Source organism: Callithrix jacchus, chromosome 6 (assembly GCF_049354715.1).
Source record: "Callithrix jacchus isolate 240 chromosome 6, calJac240_pri, whole genome shotgun sequence".
In the NCBI taxonomy this organism is placed as follows: domain Eukaryota; kingdom Metazoa; phylum Chordata; class Mammalia; order Primates; family Cebidae; genus Callithrix; species Callithrix jacchus.
Genome location: NC_133507.1, coordinates 37,864,599 through 37,890,508, shown reverse-complemented (window position 1 = coordinate 37,890,508; position 25,910 = coordinate 37,864,599). Strand labels below are relative to the sequence as shown.

The following is a 25,910-nucleotide window of genomic DNA, read 5'->3' as shown; positions in this document are numbered from 1 at the left end:
TTATTTATTTATTTTTAATTGACATAAAATTGTGTACAACATAGTGATTTGAAATATATATGCAGGCCGGACACAGTGGCTCAAGCCTGTAATCCCAGCACTTTGGGAGGCCGAGGTGGGTGGATCACGAGGTCAAGAGATGGAGACCATCCTGGTCAACATGGTGAAACCCCGTCTCTACTAAAAGTACAAAAAATTAGCTGGGCACGGTGGTGCGTGCCTGTAATCCCAGCTACTCAGGAGGCTGAGGCAGGAGAATTGCCTGAACCCAGGAGGCGGAGGTTGCGGTGAGCCGAGATCGCGCCATTACACTCCAGCCTGGGTAACGAGCGAAACTCTGTCTCAAAAAAAAAAAAAAAGAAATATATATGCATTGTGGAATGGCTAAATCAAAGTAATATACATTACTTCATATATTTATTTTTAATGAGAAAACAAAGTATGCTTTCTTTACAATTTTCAAGTACATATAATACTTGTTATTAACTATATCATGTTATAAAATAGATCTCTTGAACTTATTCCTCCTATCTAACTGAAATTATGTATCCTTTGACCAACATCTGGCAATCCCTTCTTCCCCCTCCCCCACTTCTGGTAACCACCAGGTAGATAAATTAAAACGTTGAAGTCTGCTTGTAAATAGATGTTTTCACTCTCCCCAAGAGTTTGGTTTTTAGCGTTTGTGTCATGCAGTGAATGAGAATATAATCCGTTGAGTTTTGAAATTCTTATTTATTGTAAGAATTAAGGAGTTTGGCCGGGCGCGGTGGCTCACGCCTATAATCCCAGCACTTTGGGAGGCTGAGGTAGGTGGATCACGAGGTCAAGAGATCAAGACCATCCTGGTCAACATGGTGAAACCCCGTCTCTACTAAAAATACAAAAATTAGCTGGCCATGGTGGTGCGTGCCTGTAGTCCCAGCTACTCGGGAGGCTGAGGCAGGAGAATTGCTTACCCAGGAGGCGGAGGTTGCGGTGAGCCGAGATCATGCCATTGTACTCCAGTCTGGGTAACAACAGCGAAACTCCGTCTCAAAAAAAAAAAAAAAAGAAGGAGTTTGGATGAATGTAAAGTTTTAAGTAACTTTAAAATTATACAAAGATACACCTTTACTGTCAGGAAATATAGAAAGCCTAAAAATATTCCCTATAAAACATTAGCCAGGTGTAGTATGTGCCTATGGTTCCAACTTCCTGGGAGTCTGAGGCCAGAGGATCACGTGAGCTTGAGAGGTCAAGGCTGCAGTGAGCCATGATTTTGCCACAGCACTTCAGCATGGGTGACAGTGTGAAACTCTGTCTCTTTAAAAAAAAAACTCTTATAATTTTATTCTATGTAAAACTCTTGTTTGTGTTTTGAAATCCTTCTGTGTAAGTGCTTGTATATAAAGATAAAAATAAAGTACTTAGAAAAAGCAAAATTGAATTTATGTTAGCTGTGCTTTTTTCCAAGGTTATTTTAATGTAGTAATATTAGTCAAGTGTGTAAGCATTTGAAATAATGGTATTGCTTTTATATTTTGCAGATAAACCACATAATCCTATGGTAAATGCTGGAGCAATTGTTGTGACTTCATTAATAAAGGTAAAATGTTGATGTTTCATTTTAACCTAGTAAACTTTTTGTTTTTAATAGCTAAGGCATAAAGATGAATCTGGGATTATTTATGTAGAATTATGAAAAATTTTCTCTTGGTGTTAAAAAATTTGTCTTATGGTATAGAGTTAGAATCATTATTTCAAAATAAATGATGTAGTCATTTCAAGGCCAAGATTAAAAACAGATGACTCACTGTAAATTCCAACAGTTATTTACTCTTGACTTGAAGATCTGGAAAATATTTAAATTCTGCTGAAGAAAGGCATAGAGGCTTTTTTTTTTTTTAAGTTTTGATATTTTCCTTTCTTTTCCTTTTGGCTCTTCTAGAGTGAACAGTTATAAATAGAATTAAAGGCATTTTACCATATATTTGTTATTAGTATGTATAGGAACAAATGTTCTAGAACTTGTTTAAGACAAAGTACATTTACCCTAGAATATTCTCAAGTCTTTGATACTCTGATGAGCTGAAATCACAATTTTTATTTGAACTTGTTTTATTTGTTTTACTTAAATCGTGCCATAATTAAAATAATTAAATAAGGTTCATTCCAATTATTAAGTTATATTTTTTTATGCTTTGAAGTTTGCATTATAAGGAGTTTTTTTTTTTTTAATTGTTTGGTTTGCCTTAATAATTGGAAGATCTAGTGTTTTGACATAAGTATTTGAAAATAGTTCTCTTGTAATAGATTTTTAAATCTATCACACGATTTTAGATTTTTCAGATTTTTAATTTCTAATTATAAATTTTATTTATTTAAATAAATTTTGTGTTTGGAAGCATTTGTATACTTCTTTGGTAAATCTGTGCCTATTTATTCCAACTTAGAGTAAAGCATAACTACATGGCTTTGTAAATACATTACTGTGGATGAGGTACCCTGGTTACATGAAGGATGTTTGACTATAAATGATACCCGTGCCCCAGTTCACAAAACTTCATCTAATTTGTATACTAGAAATCCTTTCTTAACTTTCAAGGGTTTTATATCTATGAGAAAAAGATTTTTTAATTATTATTATTTTTGAGACAGAATCTTGTTCTGTCGCCCAGGCTGGAGTGCAGTGGTACAATCTCGACTGACGGAAACCTGTACTACCCAGGTTCAAGCAATTCTCTGTCACAACCTCTCGGGTAGCTGGGATTACAGGCACCTGCCACCACACCCAGATAGTTTTTTGTATTTTTTAGTGGAGATGGGGGTTTCACCATCTTGGTCAGGCTGGTTTTGAACTCCTGAGCTTGTGCTCTACCCACCTCAGCCTCCCAAAGTGCTGGGATTACAGATGTGAGCCACCATGCCCAGGCGAAAAAGCTTTTTAATAGAAGGCTAGTATCTTAAGAATCTATATGTTTACTTTGGCCCATTTAATTCTTATAACTCTAATGAAGTATGTGTTATAGCCAAGTGTTTTTAAAATGTAACTAATTGTAATAGGCTATGGAGAAATTTGTCAGTTTGAGGTGAAAGAAACTTGAAAAATGTGATTATTTGCAAGGCACAGTCCTGCCTTTATATAGCTTACTTTGTAGTATGAGTAATGCACAAGTAAATGGGTCCTTATAATAAAATTCAATAAATACTGTGATGAAAGAAAAGCTTCATTAATAATTGCTCAGATTTGAACAAGTAACTTAAAATTAGAAATAAGGAAAGTTACTGTAATGTATATGTTAATGCTTGATGAGACAAACACCAAAATTGAATTCTTAAACTGGAGAGAGATTAACATGGTACACTAAGCATAGTTTCAAAAAAGGGCTTATGTAAATAATTAACAGAAGACTTCCTTAACTGCACACAGTTAAAAATCTTTCATTTAATGATTCATGGGCTTAACAGACTACACTGAAATGCTTCATGTGGGAATTGCATGTCTGGTCATTATCACACCATCATTTATTAATTTCACTTGCCATGTTTAGTCATGAGCCGTAAACTATACATTGAGTTACGTTTTAGAATGAGTGAATAGAAACAGTTAAAACATAAACACAGCATATATAGAATTCAACAGTGTAAAAATTTGAGTCATCTTGGACCTACAAATTTGATCACTGAGTTTTATAAAAACTTAAATTTACTGGTAAAGTTGGAAATGAGGCTTTAGGGTATAGTTTATATTTAAGGTCACTTTCTCCTGAGTTTTTGTTTTTTAGCATGTGTCTCACAAGTGCTTTTTTTTTTTTTTTTTAAATGAAGTTCATACAAATCTTGGAGAAGAAAGCCTGCTATAACCCTTTGTAAAATTGAATGCTCCAGAATATGTAATATTTTCTTAGAATCTTTTAAGGAAAGAATCAATTTATATGTGTGATCTCTACAAATTGTAGGATGGATGACATAATATTTATAAATGGTGTTGGTTTGAAATTTAGGTAATAAAACCATAGCCAAAAGGGCTTAAACATTGTCGAGCTCTCTTATTTTATATAGATGAGGAAACTGAGAGCCTGGCAAGGTTGTTAACAGCAGAAGAATTGGGCATTAACTAAATCTCCTGATGTTCTGTTTGCTGTTCATTACAATTGACTCTGCCATTTTAACGTAGGTGTTTGCCATTTCTCTTGATGACATCTTTAACTTTAATTGGCATAGTTATATTGCCCAAAATGCAGAAGTAATATTTTCTTAATTTGAACTGGTTCAAACGATAATAATTTATTGGTTTAAAAGTTGTATCTCATTTGGTACCAAATGGCTGTAGTTATTATTTGGAATTAGTCAGTAAAGAAACAGGCCCTTTTCCAAGGTGCTTGCATCTGAGTACCCAAAGCCACGGATATTTCACCATGGCTAGTAGAGGTGAATTCTGTTTTTTAGCTCTTTTAATTGATGACCTTAAGCCTATTTGTGATTTTTCTTTTCTTTCAAAATTCAGGAATTTATCATGGTACCATTAAAATCATTTCTTCATGTTACTCCCCTCACCCCAAAATTAAGTAGAGTCTTTAGTAAGACTCTTGATTTCATAATTTTGTAGTGTTGATATTTTTTCCTTGTAGGATTGGTGGTGATCCTCAGGAAATGGGGGAAGAGGCAGAGCAAATGTTCAAAAGGATTAGCAGATTGTGGAAAAAAGGAGGATTTGGACAGAAGGAGCCTGTTGCATAAATTCTTAACTACTAAGCTTATAGGAAAACTCCAATATTTAAAATTTTAAACAAAGCTATATAGGTAAATACCTTTTTAAAAACAAATGTCATTTTATACTTAAAATGCACATAATTTTTAAAAAAACATAAGGATACTATACTTCCTCTCTTTCTCTGTGGTAGCTGCTAACTTTAAAGGAATACTTTTTGTTATAATCTGTTTTATTTGGGATGGTGATAAGGGGTGATTGCTTGATTAAAAGGAAAGAATAAAAATAAATTTGAAAGGAACAGTTATTTTTATATGACATAGCAGTATACTTATATACTTTTTTTTCCCCAGTGGCAAAAATTTCACGGAGTTTTAGTTTAAAAGTTAAGATCTAGTGATAACTTAAGGGTTTAAGGTAGGAAAATGAGGACAACATACTGCAAAATAATTGCCATATTTAATACTTTTTCATGTTAGAAATCGAATTTACACTGTCTTATGTATTTTTATCTCTCAGAGTTTTGTTTTTGTTTTTTAGAGACAAAGTCTCTCTCTGTTGCCCAGTCTAAGTGAAGTGATACAGTCAAAGCCCACTGCACCCTCAAACTCCTGTGCTCAAATGATCCTGCCACATCAGGCTCCAGAGTAGCTGGGACCACAGGCACATGCCACCATGCAGGGCTAACATTTTATAAAGATAGGTTCTTGCCATGTTGCTAAGGCTGGTCCCCACCTCCTGGCCTAAAGTGATCCTCCCAGTTTGGCCTCCCAAAATGCTGGGATGACAGGCGTGAGCCACTCTACTTGGCATGCCTCATTCTAGTGGTGGTTTCCAGTTTTTGTCATTTAAAGAAAGAAGCTCTATTTTTTCTTTAGTCAAAAGTATTCTTGAATTGTAAAAATTAGGGTTTTTTTTTCTCTTTAAACAATTTAAGCATACTCATTGAAAATCCAGACAAGCTTAATGTCTACGCAGTGTTCAGTTTGGTCATGTTAGCAATAAAGTGCTAGGTTTGCTTATAAGGCAGGTTTTTTAAGTGGTTCGTGACTGAGAATAATGAATGATGTCTTGGACAGGCAACATTCAGAAGACAGGATTATATTGGTTTATTTATTTCATGTTTATATCAGTTTATGCTTTCCTTTTTTTTTTAATGAAAGGTAGAGCATTTATTGTCAACTGAAAATAGTTCTGTTATTTTATTTTTAGGGTTAATCTGTGAAAATACTAGATCTAGAACAACCTTCTTTTACCTGAAGTATCTTATTTTTTATTTACCTAATACTGTTTGGCTTTAAAGCATTTTATATCATAAGACTATTTCATAAAATCATTTTTAGTTACCTCTTTTTGCACTTTTTTTCTAGGATCTTTAATTTTTAATTGGCTTGTAACTCCATATTTTATGAATGGAATCAAGTGAGATACTTCTAAAATAACTCTGATTAATGCATTGACTTTAAGTGAGCCATTTTAGTATTAAATTTATTGGCAGATATCCTTAACAGCGTTTTTTACGTGTATTATGAAGTATGATACATAAATCAGTTCATAAATAACACTGTAAAAACAGTATTAAAACACTGCAATATAGTTATATTATTTAATAGACAATGTTAAAACTCAATGCCTCTTTATCAAATTTTCATTCATACAGTATTCTTCAAAGAACTGCAAATTTTGTAACTTGATAGGCATATTTATAGAAAAATTTGTATAATTTTCAGGTATCAGGATCTGGTTACCCTTTTCAAACAACCCATATGGGTTTGTTTTTAAAAATCATTTGGTGAGTGGATTCGAAATTTTGATTAGTATATTTCTTGCAATTTAGTTTCTTTTAAAAATGTTTCCACTGTATTTACTGCAAATTATTATAACTTTTTCAAAATTAAAATATAATAATAATGCTTGTATAGTAATCTTCAAACTGGGATAAATATATCTTTGGATTCCATACTTAGAATTCTTTCCAAGGAATAAAGGGGCATTGATAGTTTTAAGATAAGTCAATTTCAAAATCTGTTTCTTTATGCGTATTTTAAAAAATTAATCTGCCTTTAGTCCAGGTGTCCTCGTATTTTCCAAAAGGAAGACATAGGTCTCATGTGTTTCAAATTTTAGTACGGTGCACTGCTTCAGGTTGTAAAAACCTATTAGCCCATCAGCAAAAAAGAGGACATTTTGAAATGTTAGAGTCAGTGAAGGATGTGAACCATTGTAATGACTGGTAATAAGTCCTGTTGTATACTACTAGGTTGTTTCCAGTTCTTTGGTTTCAACAAAATCTAAAGAGGATCTAAGTATATTCCCAGTTAATAAGAGCACTAGCATAATTTTTCAGGCTAGAGTACTCTGTGACTTTTGGCGTGTCATGAGCTGGAGGCATGTAAAGAACTGAGTAACATTGCTATAACAAAACTTTTTAAATTTCAGTCTTCTTATCCATTATAAGCAAAGTTTTTCAATTCACACATCTGTAAAAATTAAAAATAGGAAGAGAGAATTACTCCTGAGTTCATTCTAGCAGTAGAAAATACCCACTGATAGATGAACTAAAAATCAATTACTATTTCAAATGGGAAAGAAAAATACTAAAAAGGAAAATCTTTCAAATTAGTATGGGAATTATTAGCAAGTAAATATTTTTTCTTTAATTTTTTTTATTGTGAAAAAGTTCAAACATACATAAAATAGACTAGTATGGCCAGCCCTCACATATGCATGCCCAGCTTTTACTTTTGTTAACATCTGTTTCTCCACCTGACTCGCCCTACTACTACATAATGATGAAAATAATGATTTTTTAAAAATCATTTTTAGTTTTGCCTTTGTTTGGGGGGGTGGTTTACTCGATTTTGTATATGTATGTGTGTGCTTTTCCTAAGAGCTTTGCAAATAAGCTTTTTACTGTAACTTTTTCAGTATTAATATGACATGTTAATGATTAGTAGATCTCATCTATCTTTGGGGTACATGAAGTCTTTCCAAGAGATACGCAGGCAGACAAATTTTATTGACTTTAGTTAAATGCCATTTCCAGGATAGATACTATGAACAAACAATAATCAAATACCTTTACATTTAAATGGGGAAGTTTTGGGGAGAAACATTCTTCAGTCAATGCAATTATTCAATACAGGCATACCTCAGAGATATTGTAGATCACCTAACTAAAGTGAAGATTGCAAAAAAAGTCATACAAATTTTTTTGTTAACCAATGCATACAAAAGTTGTGTTTATACTATATTAGGTGTGCAGTATATTGCATCTAAAAAAATACAGTGTAAATACCTTAAGTAAAAAATATTTTATAACTAAGAAATTCTAAGGATCATCGAGCCTTCAGCGAGTCCTAGTCTTTTTGCTGGTGGAAGGTCTTGTCTTAATGTTGATGACTATTGACTGATCATGGTGGTGGTTGCTAAAGGTGGTGGTTGCCGAAAGTTGCTATGGCAATGTCTTAAAATAAGACAACAGTAAAGTTTCCCACATCAATTGACTCTTCCTTTATGAAAGATTTCTCTGTAGCGTGTAATGCTATTTGACAGCATTTTACTCAAAGTAGAACTTCTTTCAGAATTGGAGTAAATCCTCCCAAACCCTGCTGATGCTTTATGAACTAAGTTTATGGAATATTCAAAATGCTTTGTTGTATTTCAATGATAATCAGAGCATCTTTAACAGAAGTAGCTTTCATCTTAAGAAACCACTTTCTTAGTTCATCCATGAAAAGCAACTCCTCATCCGTTCAAGTTTTATCAGGAGATTGAAACAACTCAGTCATATCTTCAGACTCTACTTTTATTTCTGGTTCTCTTGATATTTCCATCACATGTGCAGTTACTTACTCCACTTGAATACCCCTCAGTCATCTGTGAGGATTGGAATCAACTTCATTTAAATTCCCATTAATGTTGATATATCGACCTCCTTCCATGATAACGAATGCTCTTAATGACATTTGGAATGGTGAATCTTTTCCAGAAGATTTTCAGTTTACTTTATCCAGAGCCATCAGATAAATCACTATTATTGCAGCTATAGCCTTATGAACTGTGTTTCTTAAATAGTAAGACTTGAAACTTGAAATTACTCCTTGATCCATGGGCTGCAGAATGATGTTGTGTTAGCAGGCATGAAAACATTATGCTCCTTGTATGTCTCCATTAGAGGTCTTGAGTGACCAGATGTACTGTTAGTGAACAGTAATGTTTTGAAAGAAATATTTTATTTTCTAGCTGGTCATGACGGCTCATACCTGTAATCTCAGCACTTTGGGAGGTTGAGGTAAGAGGATTGCTTGAGCCCAGGAGTTCAAGACCAGCCTGCAGAATATAGTGATACTTCCTCTCTATTTAAAAAAAAAAAACAACTTTGAGCCATAGGTTTCAACAGTGGGCTTAAAATATTCAGTAAACAATGTGGCAAACAGATGTGGTCTCATCCAGGCTTTATTATAAGCACAGGCAGGCTACCCTATTTAGGACTCTAGGATTTTTGGAATGATGAATGAGCATTGGCTTCAACTTAAGGTTACCAGCTGCCTTAGTCCCTAACAAGTCAGGCTGTCCTCTGAAACCAGACATTAACTTTTCCTCTTTGACTATGAAAGTCCTAGATGTCATCTCAATAAAAGGCTGTTTTGTCTACATTTAAAATCTGTTGTTAGTGTAGTCATCTTCATCACTGAAGTTAGATAGATCTTCTGGATAACTTGCTGCACCTTCTGCATCAGCCCTTGCTGTTGTTTCACCTTGTACTTTTGTGTTATAGAGATGGCTTCTTTCCTTAAACCTCATTAATCAACCTCTGCTAGCTGCAAACCCTTTTCTGCAGATTCCTCACCTCCCTCTCTTCATAGAATTGAAGGATTTAGGGTCTCGTTCTGAATTAGGCTTTGGCTTAAGGGAATGTTGTAGCTAGTTTTACTTATTTATTTTTTATGCAGACCACACAAACTTTCTCCATATTAGCAGTTATGCTGTTTTGCTTTCCATCATTCATGTGTTCACTGAAGTAGCTTTTTACATTTCCTTCAAGAACTTAAAGAAATGTAGAGGAAACTTTGCATTTACAACTTGGCTAACTGGTACAAGAAGCTCAACTTTTGGTCTGTTTCAGTTTTCAGCATGCCTTTCTTACTAAGCTTAATAATCATTTCTAACTTTTAAAAGGTGAGAGATGTGCAACTCTTCCTTTCACTTGAATGTTTAGTGGCCATTGTAGGGTTATTAATTGGCCTGTTTTCATTCAATATTGTTGTGTCTCAGGGAATAGGGAGGCTCAAGGAGAGGGAGAGAGATAGGAGTGGACAATTAGCGAAGCAGTCAGAGCATACACAACATTTATAGGTTAAGTTTCCCTCTTACATGGAGATGGCTTGTGACACCCCAAAACAAGTGTAATAGTAAGAGCAAAAATGACTGATCACAGATGTCTTATATCATCTGACATATAATAATAATTACCAAAATTTGACACACAGACACACAATTAGCACATACTGTTGGAAAAATGGTACCAGTAGACCTACTTGATGCAGGGTTACCACAAACCTTCAGTTTTTTAAAAAATGCAGTATCTGTGAAACACAATAAAGTGAAACTCAATAAAATGAGGTATGCCTGTATTTTGTTTTGTTTTATTTACATAATCTGCCTAGAGCATTTTGAGCACTTTACCCAAAATATTATGTTGTATAATGATAGACATTGGTAAATACCAGTTTTTTCTTATAAACAATGTAAAAGCAAAATTTAATCATGCTTTAATTTAGTAAGTCACCAAATAGACCAATTATGTGACCATAGTCTAGAGTTGAATGGCTTTTATTTTTGTATATTAAACATGATAGCCCAATGAAGAAAACTTGTATAAGTTTTATAGGGTACAGTTTAGGTCACAGAATGAAAGTTCAATGTAACTTGTTTATTTTACATTCATTGTTTAACCAGTAATTGTCCATATGACATCTCAATGCAAATGCTGACATCCGTTTCCAAAAAAGTTGTTTTTTTGTGCTTTTTCTAAGGTTACGAAGGTTTTTGTGGTTTAAATGTTGTTACATATTTTACAGCATTAGGATCTATGGAATATTTTGACAACTGCAACAGTTCAATGAAGTTGGTAATTTCTTCTTTTAATTATTTTTCATTGAACAGCCTTGGAGTTACATTTCTACATTTTGATTTCTGGTATAGTATAAGGAAAGAAAAAATTATGTCAAAGGGTACTTTAGAGAAAATACATAGATAGTGATTACAATATGGCTGTAACTAAATTATGCTTAATCTTGTTGAAGTTTTGTTAATGCCTAATTTCGATGAAATAGTATGGTGTTCCTTCCAGCTACTGACTGTATATATGTGATTGCATGTCTTTCTTAAATAAGTTGATTTGTAGGTTTTCACATATTGTCAGCCACACTCTAATCCTCTTGTAAAGAATGAACCTGGCTTTATTCAATTAAATAATTCTCTGGTACAGGTTTTCCTTCCATAATATTTTAAAGTATAATGTTTTGGATTTTTTTTGAGTGTAAAGTAAAAGAAAAAGTTTTAAAAACTTTTAGTCATCAAATTATTTTAATTTAAGCCTCTTTTAGAAATTAGAGATGTATTGTTTCTTTTGGGTGCATATCACCAATTAATACGTTTGATTTCAGATCTACAACTTACTGCTTTGTAAACTTCGCCGAGGTAAAATGAAACCATTTGGCTACTTGAACTGATCTACGTTACATAGGTTTTTCCTATTGACATTTATAATAGATAACATGTCAGAAATGAAAGTGATGAAACAATACATCTTCCGTACTCTGAATTGGCATAATACTAAATACAATAGAAGCTAGCTTTTTAGAGATTGTGAAATATAATTTTTTTTTAGTTCAAGTATTATTATAACAAGTAAGAGCTACTAAGAGTAGAGTTTTCTCTACGGTAGTAAAATGTAACCAGAATGTTTGCATATACTAGAATTATAAAAGATTAGTTAGTTTTGCAGCATAACTCATTTTTCTAACTCTAATATTAGTTTAAGGATTTAATAAAATACAAGTAGATTGTTCTTAATTGAAATCATATTTTATATATGTATTTTTTTTGAAGGGTGAAACTTTATTTTAAGTTTTTTAAAATATAAGATTAAATAAATAACACATTTTAGCAAATATGTGCTGTCAAGAAAGATAAGGGAATTCATGGCAACTTGTATTTAAAATTCTGTAACTTTCGGTTGGGTAAAGATATACTTAAAATAAAGCATTCCCTTTGTAATTCTGATGCATTCTCAACATATGGGTATTAAAGAACATGTAAGAAAAGTTTATATAAATATTAAATTACTTTAGAACTATTTCCTAAATTTAAAATTACTAATGCAGTATATTAATTTTAATGGTAGCTGTTTGAAATTTTGATATTAGCTTGAAACTTAACTCTGGTGGTACCTATATTAATGTATTTATGTCTCTTATTTTTTTGCAGCAAGGAGTAAATAATGCTGAGAAATTTGACTATGTAAGTGCAACATGTCATTCAGTTTTTATGCCACATTCTCTACATATTTGTTTGATTACTAATATTTCCTAATTTTGGTTTATAGGTCATGCAGTTTTTGAATAAGATGGCGGGTAACGAATATGTTGGATTCAGTAATGCAACGTGAGTGTTTTAAATACTGTTTTTGTTATGTAAAGATACAAACACACTGTATATTTAGAATTGATCTGCTCTTTTTTTATTAGAGGGAAATGAATGATTTCTAAATTACATGACAGAAACACTTAAAAATTCTTTAAATAGTTTTGACAAATTTCTTTATTTTTTTTTTTGAGACGGAGTTTCTCTCTTGTTACCCAGGCTGGAGTGCAATGGCGTCATCTCGGCTCACCTCAGCCTCCGCCTCCTGCGTTCAGGCAATTCTCCTGCCTCAGCCTCCTGAGTAGCTGGGATTACAGGCACGCGCCACCACGCCCAGCTAATTTTTTGTATTTTTAGTAGAGATGGGGTTTCACCATGTTGACCAGGATGGTCTTGATCTCTTGACCTCATGATCCACTCACCTCGGCCTCCCAAAGTGCTGGGATTACAGGCGTGAGCCACCGCGCCCAGTGACAAATTTCTTATAGGTCATTTTACAATCAGAAGAGACCCCAAGTTTATCTCAAATTACTGGTGCTTATTCAATGTTATCTTTGCTTATAGTACATGTCTTACCTCTCTGTTCCAGGCTAATTTGATTTTTACCCCAATTTTGTATTTTAGAATTTCCAAGTCTATAGAAAAGTTGAAGAAATAAATATCTGAAATCTTTTACTTATATTTTCTAATATTTTTGTCATACTTGCTTTTTCTCAACCTCTTTTTTTTTTCCTGAAACAATTTCAAATTAAGTTATAGACATTGTGATATTTCACCCTTAAATAAGAAAGCATATATAATCTAAGAATAAGGACATTCTCCTACATAACCACAATACCATTAACACTTGTATAAATATTAACATTGATTTTTAAAATATCATGACATTAATCAATATATGAATGTCCCCAACTCTTCCCCAAGTGTCTTTTACAACTTTAATTATTATTTTTGATTCAGGAACAAGTCAAGTTTCTCATATTGTATTTATTACGATGTCTGTTTTGTCTCTTTACTTAGAACAATTCCCCAGCTCTAGATCCTTGGTTTTAAAAAGTTTATTAAATGGCTTTTATTTTTAAAGAGTGCAAGCTGCTTGTTTCATAGACTAGGGCTTGGTGACTTTTTTTTTTTTGAAGAATCAGACAGTAAATATTTTAAGCTGTGGGCCATACAGTCTGTTGTAACTTCTGAGTTCTGCTGTTTAGTAGAAAGCAGCCATAGACAATTTGAGGCTGTGTTCTAAAAAAACTGTATATAAACAGGTAGCAGTCCATTGAATGGATATTTCCCATTTTGTATTTGTCTGATTGCTTCCTTGTAATTAGAAACATTATTAACTTAAGCATTATTGTAACATTATTAAGCGGTTTTAGCATGTATACTACTATTTTATTCTTATTTTGCACTTCCTGCTTTACATTTCAGGGGTAAACATTTTCAGGTTGCCTACCTTCCCAAAATTAATTCATCAGCTTAAATATCTTTTCCAGGAAGTATTCTATGAATCTCAACTTGCCTCTTTCCTGTGCTCTTCTATTACCATATTTTATCAGCTTACTACATGTCCCTCTTTACTCCATAACCACCATTAGACTCTGCCCTCCTTAGATAGAATGTTGTATCTTCCAGTTCATTTCTATATCCCTGTTATCTGGCAGATCATAGGCACCTGAGATAGTGTTGAAGAACTATGTGTCAGGCACTGTGATAATTGCTGACTAGTTAGTCCTTTATCTAAACTATGTTGATGTTTTTTTAAAAAGTATGGCAAATTGATAAGAATTTGAAATGTTAAAATGTACAATTAGAAGGGGCTGTCCACCTCAGTAGTATAACTTTACCCACAGTTCCTCTAATATCAGCAGCCCTTTTAGACTTGTAGGTAATTCTCAAATATACTGCAAGTTAAATCTGTCTAAATCAAAACTCAATTCTCTTTCTTTCCAAACTGCTTTTTGCTCTAGCCATCCCTGTGTCAGCTAATACTATTATCCTCTCAGGTTATGTTAGAAATTGAGGCTATATATCAGTCTTTACCCTCCCTGTGTCTCCTTTTTCTCATCAGGTTAGAAAATTATCCAACTGCTTGCATGTTTGATCATACCCCTCCTTTTATTCCTATCACAGCTGCCTAAATTCAGGCTTTTGTCACTCTCATTACAATAGTCTCTTAATAGATCAGTCATCACTTCTTTTTCCCCTTTCCCAAACTGATGTCAGAGTTATCTTTCTAAAATGTAGATCTGATTAGGTAACTTGTTTGAAAGCCCTCAGGCTTTTGTTTTGTGGATGGTCAGGAGCTATTACATTATTTGGCATCTATTGGTTTTGATAATTTGGTCCCAGTCTCCTTTGTCAGTTTGATGTTTTGCCACTCTTCTCCATGTGCTTTTCCCAGTTATATCAGAATATTTGCCATTCTTCAGTGGATCACTGTCTTTATACTTTTATAATTGTTCATGCTGCATAGAATTTGCCAGTGCCTAGTCTTCCCCCTGAAATCTGTTAGTCCATTGAGTCCTACAAGTTCCATTTTGTGTTTCCAACTCTCAGTGAAAGTTCCATAATTATGTCAAGTTCCCTGATTATGTCAGTTAAAATGGACTGTTATTGTACTTTTGGGTAGCTAGAGGATTCTGCAGTTTTTCAGTACATTTTAATGGTAGAATATTTGAGAATTTTAAAGTTAGCATTTTTGTTTACAAAGTGTAAAGACTAGAAAGGGCCTGAGTTCATTTTAGTCATTTTACAATCAAGAAAATGAAGATTGAAAGAATTATCATTTAAAAAACTTGTCCAAAGCTACTCAAATAGCCTATTGACAGAATTGATTGGAACTCTATAGTCCTGAATCTTAGTTCATTGTTCTTTATGCTGTACATTACTATACAAATGAAATTATGAACAATCAGACTTTTACAGAAAGTACATAGAGCAAATGTTTCCTTTTCTTCTTCCAGGTTTCAGTCTGAAAGAGAAAGTGGAGATCGAAATTTTGCAATAGGATATTACTTAAAAGAAAAGAAGGTTTTTAAATTTTTGTTTCTATTTCAAATTATTCTTTTATTTAATTGAATACATGAAGATATATGCTAAGAATTCAACAATAGCCTTTAAGCAACTACCTATTACTATTTAAGGTGCAGAAGTTTTTGCAGAGTGCTCTTCAGTCAGTGTTAATAAATTGTTAATAATGTTATTATTAAATGGATTTGTATCTGGCAGTATTTAAATATTTGACTAATTTTATTTATCAATGTAAATTTTGTTTGAGGTTTCATCCATTTTTTTCAAAAGCATAATGTCTGATTAGTGTTAACTACCCTTGATTTTTTTTTTTAAGTGGCTGGTCCAGTAACTTGATTTATAAGTCATGAATTATTTTATTATTGTCAGTTAAACTAGTATCTAGAAACTTACATGATGCCATCTAATTTTGCTTTATTATTCTTTATTTTGTGTTTATACTCTTTTAAAAGTTACATGCTATTTTATTAATTAAAATGAAACACTTGTATACATTTGAAATTTAATTTTCCTGTATTTCTCTTCTTAGGCGCATTCCTGTGTGCCTGAATTTTTAATATCCTTTCTATTTTTTTAGTGTTTTCCAGAAGGCACTGACATGGTTGGTATATTAGACTTCTACTTCCAGGTAATTTAATTATATAAATTGTATGTATAAATGGAATGTTTCAGCTAGGTTTGGTGGCTCATGCCTGTAATCCCAGCACTTTGGGAAGCTGAGGTGGGCGGATCACAAGGTCAGTAGATTGAGACCATCCTGGCCAACATGGTGAAACCCTGTCTTTGTAAAAATACACCACCCTGTTTTTGTAAAAATGCAAAAATAAGCTGGGTGTGGTGGCACGCACCTGTAATCCCAGCTACTCGGGAGGCTGAGGCAGGAGAATCTCCTGAACCCGGGAGGTGGAGGTTGCAGTGAGCCAAGATTGCGCCACTGCATTCCAGTCTGTCAACGGAGTGAGACTTCACCTAAAAAAAAATAATAAAATAAATGGATATGTCACATTATGCAAAATACAGATGTTTCAGAAATCTTGGTTCTAGGCCGTGAGAAAATACATTTTCCGTTGACTTTCAAAAATGCCTTCATAAAAGGCAGTCTCATGTCTATGTTGCCTAAAAATTCTTGCCTCAAAATGTAATGGGGAAATTTTCGTCTGAAAACATATTTAAGAATTGCCAAAAACAATGTACACTCCCAGAAATTGGCAATCCTAGTTAAAAACTGAGCTCGAAATTTTTCTTAGCTTTTACATTTTGTTTAGGAAAAGCTATTATTATTAATTTTTTAATCAGAGAGCTCTTATTCAGCATTTAAAAGTGTGAATGTCTTAGCTGACCTGGTATCTTTTGTAATTTCTTTGTTACTACTCTATTCTGGCTTATCTGGTCCCAGTTCATTTCTTCAGGGTAAGATATTGGGCTTTTTTCTAAGTTAGAGTAGCCCTCAATATTCAGGGGGTGAGGTTGGGCGAGAGGGAACAGGCTGTACAATGGTCTGTGCTATAGAACTCAATTTAGAATAGCCTTCTGGGAGATCTCTTCTCTCACCCACATTTTCAGTTCAATTTATTCTTACATATTTAACACAGTTGGTGCTATTGATGGGACCGTAACATGAAGCTACGTAGTAGGCTACATTATTGACAATTTCTAGTTCACATTTACATTTCCCTGTCTTTACTTTTAAAGGTTCTTTAATTTTAATCTTTAAGTAATCTTAGGGAGTATATAAGAGAGGTTGATAATGAGTTAGATTTTAATAGATGTCCAGGTTGCAGCTAGTCATCTGCCCAGTGTGAAAAACCGTAAATTGGGAATCCAGATCATCAATATAAAATGTAAGTTCTAGCCCAGCCACTTATTAGCTATATGACCTAATTTTAGCTACTGATCCCTAGTTTCCTTATCTGTAGCATATGCCTAACCTACCTTGCTGTATTATGTTGAAGATAACATGAGATGACATGTGAAATTCCTTTGAAACTATGTCATATCATTTAACTCCAATAGCCTTTATTTTTTCCCTAGTTTCTATGAATTTTTTCCATAAGTTTCTTTTTCTTTAGAATACATATTTAAATTTGGCTGTTATAGCTTAGATGCTGCTAATCTACTATAATGTAAAATTTCTATACTTGATGGCAAAAATCAAGAGACAGCTGTAGAAGTGGTATCGACTGTTTTGGAGAAGGACTGCATCAAATTGAACCACCATTGAGGTTAGCAGCAGAGTATTCAAGTCTGTATTTTGGCAGATTAAGAGTGTGCTGCCCTATGACAAACACAATTCCAATTAATATTAAGTATAAATTAGAAAATGATTATTGGAATTCAGAAAGCCTTGCATGATTAAATCGACCTTATCATAAGTCTTTGTTATCTGGGCAGTATTCTAAGTCTATTCTGTTGTTTTTGAGAAATAGGGAAGAGATTTTTTTATATAAATAAGCAATCTAGTCAAGTTAAACACACAGTGTTCTAATTCACTGTAGTTTTCCTCCTTGCTATTTCCAAACCCCTTTTGCCTCTTGTAGATCTTGAAGTGTGGCTGAGGAAAATTTACAAGTTGAAAACCCATTCTTCTCCTTTCCTCTTTCTTTTTTGACCCCATCTCATCCCATTTGGAAAAATTTATTATTTTCATTTTATGGGAAATTTGGGTTCGGTATGGGGAAGGATTTCCATTATTTTGATTGTATTTAAATACACGAATTTTATTCTAAAGGGTATATTTAACACCCATAGTAAATATCATATAAATATTAATAAATGGTCCAAAAGATAACATTTTGGTTTAGGCTTACAGAGCATCTGAGACAAATCTGCTTTATATTTTTTCTTCTCCTTTGTCCTTTGCCTGTTATCATATAAATGGGGATACTGAGCTTTGTTATTGGTGAAGTGTCAGGCACTTTAGCATTTTCTTCTAAAATGGTGATTTCTCATGTAGACACTATCATAATCATCATGTATGGTGTTTTATCTTAAAAATGTTTCATGGCTCTTTTTTTTTCTGTTGTGTTAAAAGTAATTATGCTTGTGTATCCCACAGAAAGTATTAATATTTAAGCAAATTTGAATATCACATAGAATAAGAACAAATCTTAGTGTTTAGTGGCTGGCTATTCCTAGCCTAGTTCTGCCATTAAAAGACTGAATATCTTTGGCCAAATCAGGGTAAACTTTAAAAGGAGGTAGAACTTAGGTCAATTAAAATCTTCAGAATGTCATCAAGTTTATATTAAAATAATCTCTTTGGAAGAAATATTTCAGATCTATATGAAATACCAAGTAAAATAGATTATCTTAGAAGTAAACAGTAGTATTAAAAATATGAACCTAAAGTTTTTAGAATTCTGCTTTTTCTTTTTGTTAGCTGTGCTCCATTGAAGTGACTTGTGAATCAGCAAGTGTGATGGCTGCAACGCTGGCTAATGGTGGTTTCTGCCCAATTTCTGGTGAAAGAGTACTGAGCCCTGAAGCAGTTCGAAATACATTGAGTTTGATGCATTCCTGTGGCATGTATGACTTCTCAGGGCAGTTTGCTTTCCATGTAAGTAATTGTTTAATCTTAATTTTCTCTGGCAAGAAATTAGTGTGGACTGGTTCTTTTAAAAATGCAGTTTGAACTTTGCTTCTAAAGCTGTCTATTAATTTTTGAGAGAGAGGATTGTTTTCAAGGTTAATTTGTTACAAGATTAGTAAGGAATAAGAGCTAAAGTCTACCAAATGTTTTTAAGGACTTGGAAGTTTAATTTATAGAACCTCATTCCTTCTGCTTTTAAGGCATTCCAGTGCACAAGGTTAGTATAGTCTTTCTTTACTTTTAGTTGTTAATATCTAGCATTAAGATGAGTATGTATCTTAAGAATGCTTTAAGTTCAGAAAGATTGCAAAGATGTGATGTTTCACATCTTTGGTTACAGCCATAGATTTTTTTTTTTTCTATTTTTTGAGACTTTTTTTTTTTTTTTTCTTCTATTTTTTGAGATGGAGTCTCGCTCTGTAGCCCAGGTTGGAGTGCAGTGGCACAGTCTCAGCTCACTGCAACCTCTGCTTCCCAGGTCCTGGTTCAAGCAATTCTCCTGCCTCAGCCTCCTGAGTAGCTGGGATTACAGGCACTCACCACCATGCCCAGCTAATTTTTGTATTTTTAGTAGAGGTGGGGTTCCACCTGTTGGCCAGGCTTGTCTTGAACTCCTGACCTCAAGTAGCTGGGATTACCGGCACCTGCCGCCGCACTTGGCTAATTTTTGTATTTTTTGTGGAGACAGGGTTTTGCCATGTTAACCAGGGTGGTCTCAAACTCCTGACCTTGGGTGATCTGCCCACCTCAGCCTTCCAAAGTGCTGGGATTACAGATGTGCACCATCAGACCCAGCCTTATAACTTTATTTGTAAACATGTTGATAAAAATGTACCTATGTTTTTAATGTCTACTCTATGGATATATAATTTTTAATTTTTAAACCAATTTCCCAGTTTGTTTTTTGTTTTGTTTTTGAGACAGGATCTTACTCTGTCACCCAGGCTGGAGTGTAGTGGTGCAGTCATGGCTCACTATAGCCTTGACTTCCTGAGGTATGTGATCGTCCCACCTCAGCCTCCAGAGTAGCTGTGACTACTGGTGCGCACCTCCATGTCTGGTTATTTTTTGTATTTTTGTAGAGATGAGATCTCCCTGTGTTACCCGGCCTAGTCTCCAACTCCTGGAGTTGGAATTGTGATCCGCCTGCCTTGGCCTCCCAAAGTGCTGAAATTACAGGAGTGAGCCAGGATATTCAGCCCCGATTTCCCTGTTGTTGAACATAACATTTCTTATTTTAAAATGTTTACCTGAATACTTATTTTACTGAATTATTTTTAGGTCGGACTTCCTGCAAAATCTGGAGTTGCTGGGGGCATTCTTTTAGTTGTCCCCAATGTTATGGGTATGATGTGCTGGTCTCCTCCTCTGGATAAGATGGGCAACAGTGTTAAGGGAATTCACTTTTGTCACGTAAGCATATTTTCTTAATGAAATAATGATATAAGTTGAGCCATTCACTGATTCTTTTTTTAACCCATTTTCCATAGTTCATTAACTCTTGGTCCTCTGCCTACATATAGAGTGCCAGTTACTAAGTAGCCATAGAAATACAGAGGAGCTTCAAGTTGTCTCTGTCAGACAGCTACCGTTTAATTATTCCTACAGAAAATTATATTTGTTTGATGCTAATATTTTAATTTTCCTGGTTATAATTAGTATCAATTTTTAAAATTAGTATCAATTTTTAAAAGCTCAACAAAAGATGTTAGAGAAGTAATTTAAAAGACAATGTACCTTTTTTTTTTTTTGAGACGGAGTTTCGCTCTTGTTACCCAGGCTGAAGTGCAATGGCGCAATCTCGGCTCACCGCAACCTCCGCCTCCTGGGTTCAGGCAATTCTCCTGCCTCAGCCCCCCGAGTAGCTGGGATTACAGGCACGGGCCACCATGCCCAGCTAATTTTTTGTATTTTCAGTAGAGACGGGGTTTCACCATGTTGACCTGGATGGTCTCAATCTCTTGACCTTGTGATTCACCCACCTCGGCCTCCCAAAGTGCTGGGATTACAGGCTTGAGCCACTGCGCCTGGCCCAAGACAATGTATCTTAAGAGTTTGTATTTTATTGTATCTTTAATCTGCATGGTTGAATATCTTTATCCCTTTATCCATTGACTACCTTTAAACATTTTTTTTGAGGAAATAAGTACTGAAAATTTTTTAAAAATTAAAAAAATTTTAAAGTGTTACTGCTCTTGATAGTTTGGTATTTTGTTGTTACCTAGTTCCTGCTAATGTTTGAGCTTCTGGCCAGAGTTCATATTAAGTACCATAGTCAATTAAAATTGTTTTATTTTCCAGTCTTTTACAAAAACTAGAGTATGACATTGGATTATATATAAAGTGGAATAGATTGTACCAGAGTACTTATTTACATTTTAATGTTGCTTTACGCTTATTTGATAGAAGAATTCTTTCATGTGGCTGGCTATAAACCCTATTTTGTAGAAGATAAAAGTTAAGACAATTTGATTGTCTGAGCTCTAGGATCATGTTAGTAAACAATGTTCTTAAAGCTTGTATCCATATCTTACTCTGATTGTAGTTATCTTCTTGATGCATTATATTGCTTTATTAGCATGCAGTGATGATTTCTAAGCTGGATGATATAAGCATAGTTTGTTAAAATATGAATATACATAACAATGAATAGCCAGTTGCTCATACTTGTTCTGTGTAACTGTTTATAGGACCTTGTTTCTCTGTGTAATTTCCATAACTATGATAATTTGAGACACTTTGCAAAAAAACTTGATCCTCGAAGAGAAGGTGGTGATCAAAGGGTAAGCAAAATTTTTATTTAGATAATTAAGTAAAATTTTTAAGAGAGAAAAAGTGAGATTTGCTTGTATAAGTGAAATCTTAGTTTGTTAGTGACTTCAGGTCTTTGCTAATCATAAATGAGTGAAATCAAATTGCTGACATTTTAATCCAGTATTTAATCACCAGTATTAAATACTTAAATATTGCTCAATAGATACTTAATAGATATAGATACTTAAATGTTGCTGTTTCATTATTTAAATCGAAACTGGTTAGCCTAGTGTCAGGGTTTTCCCGTCTTGTTTTTCACTATCTTAAGTAAGATTTTAAAAATTGATTCTGCTAAAAAAAAAAAAAAAAAGCCATTGGTACATGCTATAAATCTAATTTAAAAGAAAGTATTGCTTTACTCTTAGTATTTGTCAGAGTCCTAAACTGAAGTTCATTTTAACTTCTTGCTTCCTGTGTAGATGGATATGTAAAAGGATTATCATATTATTGGGAGACCATGTGAAGCCTCATAATAAGTTTTATTAGCCACTGAGATGAATTTTTTTTCCAGACTGTTAGCAATATTCCCAATAATCTTACGGTCCTATTTTGTTACCAGTGTATTTGGCTTCATACTATTATACTTATATTACTTTTTTAGAAGTATTACTAAGAGACAGGACTTAACTTTTTTGGTCTATATAGTTTTTCACTGTACCAAGGGACTTGTGTTGAGAATTTTCATTCAATTTCTTTGCATACCATATTGAAAATGTTTGTAGCAAAATTACCTAATTAGACTTCAAGATAATATGAAGCACTTGTAAATAGAAAATATTTTTAATACCTCTTACGTACATTTTCTGTAGCGCTAAACTAAATTAACTTCTGTTACTATGTAAGAATTATGCAAAACCAACAGAATACTATGAGTCGACCTGAATAACATGGAGCAAAATGTCAGAGGTGGTGGTTTAAAATGTTAACAGATTTTAATAATGTTCATTGAAAAATACCATTTTATAGCTTGGACCTTTCTTCACTCAAGTGCACTAATAAATTATGTATGTTGCTTGAACAACTAGCATTCCTTTGGACCATTGGACTATGAAAGTCTCCAACAAGAACTTGCTTTAAAAGAGACAGTATGGAAAAAAGTGTCACCTGAGTCAAATGAGGACATCTCTACAACTGTAGTATATAGAATGGAAAGTCTGGGAGAGAAAAGCTAAAGAAATGGGTTCTAGTTTCAGAATGTTTCTTCAGTCAATCTTTCAAACATCTTTAGCTTTTTTTTTTTTTTTGCAAATTATAAATATTTATTTGAGGTATTTTTTGTTCTCAACCTTTGGTGCTGGAGCCATAAAGCTTTTTTTTCCTTTTAATCTTTGTATAAAGATAATACATTAAAAAGTGAATTTGTTGGTCTTTGAAAAAGTATTTACAAGTAAATAAATTTGCTTTAATTTAAAAAATACAAAAAGGAAAAATTCTCTTAAATTTTTCTTGATGTAATTAAAATTTTAACTATGTAGTCAGATAATCCCATTTTATAATAGTAACAGAAAATCGTAATTCTTAGTTCTAAAATTCACACATTAAACTCATAAGTTTTGTTGCATTTTGTTTTTTCTTTTCCATTTTTGAAACTGACATGATGTCTGTAGTGGCAATAGAAAGTACTTCTATGCTAAATGCAAAACTAAAAGGACAAAATAATGAACCCCAAATTACTTTATTTAAAATAGCAGTGGATTATAAAATTAGCTTACATTTACATTTATGCCGCTTTTAGTAATAGATTGGCTTTACATTTTAAAAAATTTATTTAAAATTTTATCAAACGCTTTAAAATATGTCTCCTACCTTTTCTATTTTGCAACTCCTCTGTTTCTGTCAGAATTGTTATATACAGGAGTGTCTTATGTTACTAAAACATTCCAGCCAAAGAATTTCAGACATGAGATAATGATGTTTCATTGATAAAAAGCTATAATGGTTAGTTACTCAGAAGGAGAAACAGTGAGTGTCTTCAAGTGAATTGTTCACCAAAACAATTTTATTTTCATATTATCCACATAACTTTTTCTATGTTATATTTAAATATGAATGGCAAATTTTGTTTTTTAGCTTTTAAAATTTTATTATCCTAATAATTTTATAATTGCTAATATTTCTTTTGTGATAAATTATAGCCTTTCATGAAGTTTGTTCTATTTGAACTCTTAGAGTACTTGGGAAATGAATTTAGTCTGCAGGTAGTAAGTATGCTACTAAAATATGTTAGATCTGAATCCTTTTGTCTGGTAATAAAAATGCAATATTGAGAATCAAAACTTGTTTTTAAGAGAACTATAGATTTTATACAACCTGATTTCAAATAATTATTCATGATGTTTAAAGTTGTCTTGGCAAAGTGATTGTAAAATTCTGTAGGACCTATTCACACTTCTTCCTTCTTCCGTAGGGGAATACCTCTCTGGTTTTCCCCACAGTTCCCCTATAGCTTCAAGTTTGTTGAAACCTGTTTGTTTTTTTTCAATTCATTTTTAAACTATTTTTGTGGGGGATTAGAAGAAAAACTTGGTGGTTTCTTAGCATGATGGTGTATGTATGTGGTAACGGAAAGTCTGTAAAAGTGAATATAGTGTAGCAAAAAAAGATTTCACTGGGTATTTTAGTTACTAGTACAAATATAGAAAATCCTGATCATAATGTCTTGAATTTGGGAACTATGTTATTAAGAAAAGAAGTTCCTTCCCAGAGGTGCTGGCCAAAAGCCTTTTGGGCTAACTTAAGTATTAAATTTATATATTTAAATAATTATATTATTAGTTGTAGAGCATTTTCCTGAGGGTTTTATGCTTACTTAAATGTTCTTTGAATGTTCAGATGCATATGCTAACTGGATGCTTCTCAAGGCCTTACTGCATATTTGTGTTGTATATTTGTGTTAGTTGCACCAGGGTCATTTGTAGTTTAGGCAATTGAATGCCTTAATTGGAAAAAAGGCATTATGGTTTCCCCTATGTTCTGAATTGTTACATTTTACCATTCTGTTCAGAAGTTGGTTTTACTTTATAAAATGAAGATTTATCGTGTACATATTTGTATAGATTTCAAAATTAGGTTAATTTGTGGCACTTACTATTATTGTGTTGGTAATGCTTAAATGCATACTTAAAAATGAAATACTGTTACCTAAGCGACTATGTCTAGAAAATATTAAGAATGAGCATCCAGAAATTTTTATAGAAAATTATAAATGGAAGAAGAGATAAGATATTGTGAATAGGCCCTCAAACTTAAAAAAGAAAAAAACTTTGCCAGTTTTAAGGACATATTTTGATTCTTTCAGTATTCTTAACACCTTTTTAAACAAAGTTCTTAAAAGTACCCAGTATTATTGGGTTTAATGTTTTATGCCATTATTGATTCTTGATATTCAAGCATTTACAATATAGCATATTTGATTTTCTTTTTTCTTACTTTTTATTTTTTGGCATCATTAACATTTCATTTGAAATGCATATTATTCCTGAAGTACTTTGTTTTTAGCATAAATGTTGTGCATTTTATCTTAGTGTTTGGATTAAAACATTTGTGTTGTTTAGCTTTCTTTCATTTGCTTTGTATATTTAATAATGTACCTTTATTTTCCAGTATGCCTGCATTTTGTATTGTACAATAAATTTATTTTAAGCTGATTTTATTGTTTTTTTTTGTTTTGTTTTATGAAAGCAACTTCTACATTTTAAGTACAAAAACAGTTGGGATTTTAACTTAGAAAAAAATTATTCTTTATGAAGATACTATTAAGGTGTTTGCTATTCTGAAGCTGCCTCAAAGTAAACTAGAAATACTCAAAAGGGCTTTATTTGATTTTTTTTTTTTTTTTTTAATGCAATGTAGCATTAGTGGTTTTTGTGGGAGGAGGACTTTTCCTATTGGTTATGCTAGAAGTATTTGAATGAAAACTTTCCCTAATTTTTTTGGTTGTTTTTCCAACTTAAAAAAAATGCAACCCTATTTGTAGGTTATTTCTACTTTCTGAGGAGGAATATTGTTATTCACCATGTAACTCTCATTTTATCTGTTGTTGCCTAAAGAATAGGAAAAACATTGCTAAATCAATGAAGAGTATCATAATATTGCTTTAGAATAAAACTGTTAATCTTGGCAGAATTTATATTA

General features: G+C 32.9%; 1 protein-coding gene across 7 annotated transcripts in view; it reads left to right on the top strand.

Moving 5' to 3' along the window:
* Positions 1-25,910, top strand: part of GLS (glutaminase) — an 81,266-nt gene that overhangs the window by 30,584 nt on the left and 24,772 nt on the right. For 3 of the 7 annotated variants that reach the window (XM_078327080.1, XM_035304223.3, XM_078327076.1), the window contains 8 exons: positions 1,530-1,588; positions 12,188-12,220; positions 12,306-12,364; positions 15,307-15,373; positions 15,951-16,001; positions 18,753-18,929; positions 20,244-20,375; positions 21,653-21,745. In XM_078327080.1, the coding sequence (XP_078183206.1) occupies positions 1,530-1,588; positions 12,188-12,220; positions 12,306-12,364; positions 15,307-15,373; positions 15,951-16,001; positions 18,753-18,929; positions 20,244-20,375; positions 21,653-21,745 (671 nt within the window). Of the gene's footprint in view, positions 1-1,528; positions 1,589-4,693; positions 4,786-10,776; positions 10,827-11,364; positions 11,399-12,187; positions 12,221-12,305; positions 12,365-15,306; positions 15,374-15,950; positions 16,002-18,752; positions 18,930-20,243; positions 20,376-21,652; positions 21,746-22,801; positions 25,424-25,910 lie in introns of those variants that run through there. The other 4 variants (XM_078327079.1, XM_035304224.3, XM_078327077.1 and 1 more) reach the window with 4 other exon arrangements.